This window comes from Eurypyga helias, unplaced genomic scaffold (assembly GCF_000690775.1).
Source record: "Eurypyga helias isolate BGI_N326 unplaced genomic scaffold, ASM69077v1 scaffold11825, whole genome shotgun sequence".
Lineage (NCBI taxonomy): Eukaryota > Metazoa > Chordata > Aves > Eurypygiformes > Eurypygidae > Eurypyga > Eurypyga helias.
The window spans coordinates 38,219-38,767 of NW_010249587.1; the positions used below are offsets into that span (position 1 = coordinate 38,219).

The 549-nt window shown below is 62.7% G+C and overlaps 1 protein-coding gene across 1 annotated transcript in view; it reads left to right on the forward strand.

Annotated features, from left to right (window-relative positions):
- LOC104509466 (myosin-7B-like) overlaps positions 1 to 543 on the forward strand; it is a gene marked incomplete at its 3' end in the record, with an annotated part of 26,970 nt that extends 26,427 nt beyond the window's left edge. Inside the window, exons 37-38 of the mRNA XM_010151416.1 lie at positions 60 to 185; positions 345 to 543. Of these exons, the coding sequence (XP_010149718.1) occupies positions 60 to 185; positions 345 to 543 (325 nt within the window). The remainder of the gene's footprint in view (positions 1 to 59; positions 186 to 344) is intronic.
- Positions 544 to 549: the final 6 nt, after the last annotated feature.

Sequence of the window (549 nt, forward strand, 5' to 3'; positions counted from 1 at the left end):
TGCCAGCCACGAAGAGCCCACGGAGAGGTCCCCGTGGCACTGCCCTGCTCTGTCCGCAGAACACGGGCCTGATCAACCAAAAGAAGAAGCTGGAGGCCGACATCTCCCAGCTAAGCAGCGAAGTGGAGGACGCGGTGCAGGAGTGCCGCAACGCGGAGGAGAAGGCGAAGAAGGCTATCACGGATGTAAGAGCATGGTGGGGATGGTCCTGTGTAGTTTGGCAAGGCTGCCCAGCACCCTGTGTGGGAGGAGAGGGGAGGGTCTCAGAGCTGTGCCGTTGAGCCCCTGTGTCTGGCAGGGCTGCCTGGCCTTGTGGTGATGCCCCTGTGCTCTGGGCCTCACAGGCTGCCATGATGGCGGAGGAGCTGAAGAAGGAGCAGGACACGAGCGCGCACCTGGAGCGGATGAAGAAGAACATGGAACAGACCATCAAGGACCTGCAGATGCGCCTGGATGAGGCGGAGCAGATTGCTCTCAAGGGGGGCAAGAAGCAGATCCAGAAGCTGGAGGCCAGGGTGAGATGGCAGGGGCAGCCCCCCGGCTGTGCCC